Genomic DNA, 3,555 nt, shown 5'->3' with positions numbered 1-3,555 from the left:
ATCATAACTGTGGCATTTTGCACTTCTTCTCCATGCCACTGCTGCTGAGTGTAACCAACTGTAGCAAAATGAAGGAGATACGTAAGTCGTGACCTGTGCTGCATAACTAATACATCATCTTTTCTCTTCCCATAACAATCAGAAGGTAAGTCAGGTATTTCTTGAAGATTAGGTGCATCTCTATTTAGAGAAAAGAAAGCTAGACGAATGTGTCTGTGACAAGACAGTAACATAATTGATAAGAATTCGTAAAGAGCTTTATTGACACCAACATCAATTACGTTAATAAGAGAAACTCCATCTTGAATCAGGGACAGCTTGCCAGGCTCATCTTTAATATTCTCAAGTAAACTTTTGGTTTTCCTCATAAGCCATCGAACATGCCTATCCATGACAGATTTTGGTGCTTGATTAGTAACTTCAAATTCTATGTCTGCTACACATGGGGTTAGACGAATGAGCCTGCAAAGAATTGAATAAATTGCCCCATGACGATTGGTAGCAAATGACCAGGCATATTTATTGTGCTGTGAGCTGCCAAGGGCACATAAATCATATATTGACAGACAATTCTCGTCTCTCTTTCTGTTTAAATAATAATGAATCCCTAATTCTGCCCCATCTTTTAATTCTATTTTTTGTTTGAGAACCGATTCCAAAACTTTTGTCTTTCCACAGTTAGGCAAACCCATGACTGCTATAAGACTTGTTACAACTGGGACCGTTTCATGTAGAATGATATCCCAAAACTTTTCATGACAAATCTTCTCCTCTATAATAGTTTAAGAATTCAGTAGTGAAGTTACTATTTGGATAAACTTACTGTATGGTTTCACGACAAGATCAGCAGGTATATCATCACCTTTAACATCAAAATCACTTACTTCTTGATAATTGTAATCCAAATCGCCTGTAACAATTGCAGACCCACCTTCATCAGCAGTAGCACCAACGGCGACCGGCTCTGCCTTTGTTAGGTAATCCACATCCATGATCACCCTCTTAAGGCAGAACCTTCTCTTTCAGGCAGGGCAAATGAAACGCTCGGACAAAGTCAAAAAATTTCTGGAATGCGCCTGTTCTAAGTGTTATGTTCTTGTCAAAACCAAAACGACACAAAATTAAATTTTATGAGCCACGCCCAACAATGGAAAATAAAAAATATTATAGCAATATTTAAAATTTTAAATGCAGCTAAAAATAATGTAAAATAAGGCCAACTTTGAACTTTACTAACAACTATTTAGACTAATATGCTATACTAGTGTTTTTAAGTTTCTCAGCAATATCATCGCACCCATTCTCTTTTAATTTATCTATCAGAGCATGTCTAGTAGGCTTGTCTGTTCGTTTTTCCCACAATAGGAGCATCAACATCAGTTCCTTCTTTTTGCTATCCTCATCTCCTGGACTACTCAAGTCAGGGAAATCACTTTTATCAATGTTCAGTGCTTTTTTAAGAGCTTCAAAATCATATTTGCCTGTAATAATGCCAGAAATGTCTTGAAAGTTCAGTAGATCATCTAAAAAATAATCATAATATCAATGAGCTGTAACTGAGTTAACATTAGTCTTACTTTCACTCGTTCTTGCTCCACTGCCTTCACTTAGCAAGTCACACTACATGAAACAAAATACACAACAATAAAATACATACCGGTAACTGAGTAATGACACATAAATAATAATCTTATTGCAAATAAACTTGTTCCTTAGTATGTGCTATCATTATACCTGTTTTGCTGCTTTGCTCCAACATAATCTGAAATTATTCTCAGTTGAACAAGCATCACAGAGCTGAGGCTCCCGATCATTATAGAGAAAATGACATCCACCTTCAGGAGATGCACAGGGAACGGCAAAACTGTATTTGAGGTCACGTATTACATTGATTTTACTTTTGAGACATCTACAGGAACCAGTAATAACTTTTTTGCATGCTTCAACTGTTGCTGGAGACATGAGTATGTCATTGGAACTGTTCATTATTCTTAATCTTGTCTTGCTTCCTTTGTAGATCATCTCTATTTCAATAGGAGGACCACTCTCAGACTGAAATAGAAATCGTGAAACGTTGTTGTGTTCTGTAGCAATAAGAACAGCATCTTTATTTTTCATAATGGAATTGCTAATGCAAGCTTGTACATTGGCTGGGAAGTTGACACTCTCTATCTCAATGAAAGCATAATCATCTTCTTTTTCTGGTGGTGTGTATACTTCACGAATTCTTGCTAATGGTAAATAATAGTGTACTTCAGGCTGAAGCGGCTTCTGGTCAATGAGAACAGACTGACCACTTTTGATTTTAGAGGCCATTGCAATAGTGGTAAGCACCTCCATAAAATTTTCAGCACATATATCAGGATACTTGCAGAAAATTCCCTTCACGGATGATTCTGATATGATTCCATACTTTAGCAGATTGTGAGCATACGATTCTTCTGTCTGAGGATAATAAAGCTTGTTTAGGTACTGAGTGAACTCCAAAATATTGACAATGACAATATCTTTAATACTGTCATACTGAGGCATGTAGAGGATGCTGCCAAAGTCAGTGAATGCTTTTAAAAACTTTTCAACTTCGTCCTCTTTCATATCCAGCTTGTCTGCCATTTCTATGATATATTTCTTGGACAGGATAATTGCTTTTGTTTCAGTACTATCAGTGACACGACAAGACTCCTCAAAAATATCCATCGAAGGGGGAGCTGTATTGTGAGCTGCTCATATTTGTTCTTAATTATATCTTCCATCCTCTGCCCAAATTCTTTTGTAATGGATTTCTCGTCATCGATATCAATTAATATCCAATTCTTTAGAAACTGGTCTACACCTCTTGATCTTGCTTGCTCGATTATTTCCTTTTTGGCTTGATCCAGTGAAGGTGTATTTCCTGTTGCTGAACTTTTCCTCGTGGCTATCATAACTGTAGCATTCTTTGTTTCTTGTTCATGCTGGTCTTTTGTGGTGTAACCAACTGTAGCAAAATGGAGGAGATATGTGAGTCGTGACCTTGGTTGCATAACCAAAACATCATCTTTTCTCTCCCCATAGTGGTCAGAAGGTAAGTCTGGTTTCTCACCAAGATTAGGCCCATCTCTATTCAATGAAAAGAAAGCAAGGTGAATGTGTTTGCCGCAAGAGAGAAGCATCATAGATAAAAAATCATAAAGAGCTTTGTTGACGCCAACATCCATTACGTTAATAAGAGAAACGCCGTCTTGAATGATGGTCAGCTTGTCTGACTCATCTTTAATTTTCTCAAGTAAATTTCGAATATTACCCATCAACCATTGAACGTGCTCTTCAATGACAGATTTTGGTTCTTGATCTCCAAGTTCAAACTCAAGGCTTGATACGATTGGGTATCGACGGATGAGACCACAAAGAATAGAAAAGATTGCCCCATAGCGCTTTGTGGCAAAGGACCAGGCATACATGTCATGTCGTGAACTGCCAAGAGCACATAACTCATATATTGACAGACACTGCTCATTTTTCTTTCTTTGAAGGTAATGATCGATTCTTGCTCCATCTTTCACTTTTACTTTTGCT

The 3,555-nt window shown here is 37.2% G+C and overlaps 1 protein-coding gene across 1 annotated transcript; it reads right to left on the bottom strand.

The window, feature by feature from the left end:
* Nucleotides 1-1,194: 1,194 nt before the first annotated feature.
* Nucleotides 1,195-3,537, bottom strand: LOC109581933 (uncharacterized). Its single transcript, XM_019996438.1, has 3 exons — nucleotides 1,735-3,537; nucleotides 1,578-1,620; nucleotides 1,195-1,523 (listed from the first exon to the last, which is right to left on the bottom strand). Exons 1-3 carry the CDS (start codon nucleotides 2,695-2,697, stop codon nucleotides 1,249-1,251), a joined length of 1,281 nt encoding a protein of 426 aa, XP_019851997.1. The 5' UTR covers nucleotides 2,698-3,537; the 3' UTR covers nucleotides 1,195-1,248.
* Between the last annotated feature and the right edge of the window lie 18 nt (nucleotides 3,538-3,555).

Source organism: Amphimedon queenslandica, unplaced genomic scaffold, assembly GCF_000090795.2.
Source record: "Amphimedon queenslandica unplaced genomic scaffold, v1.1 AMPQUscaffold_13410, whole genome shotgun sequence".
NCBI classification, from domain to species: domain Eukaryota; kingdom Metazoa; phylum Porifera; class Demospongiae; order Haplosclerida; family Niphatidae; genus Amphimedon; species Amphimedon queenslandica.
The sequence above is the reverse complement of the archived record's forward strand: the minus strand, read 5'-3'. Positions and strand labels throughout refer to the sequence as shown.

Coding starts and splice junctions, on each gene's coding strand:
- LOC109581933 (XM_019996438.1), bottom strand. CDS start 2,697: ATGGATATTTTTGAGGAGTCTTGTCGTGTCACTGATAGTACTGAAACA. Junction 1,621..1,734: donor GGAGCAAAGCAGCAAAACAG/GTATAATGATAG, acceptor TGTTTCATGTAG/TGTGACTTGCTAAGTGAAGG. Junction 1,524..1,577: donor TGGAGCAAGAACGAGTGAAA/GTAAGACTAATG, acceptor ATTATTTTTTAG/ATGATCTACTGAACTTTCAA.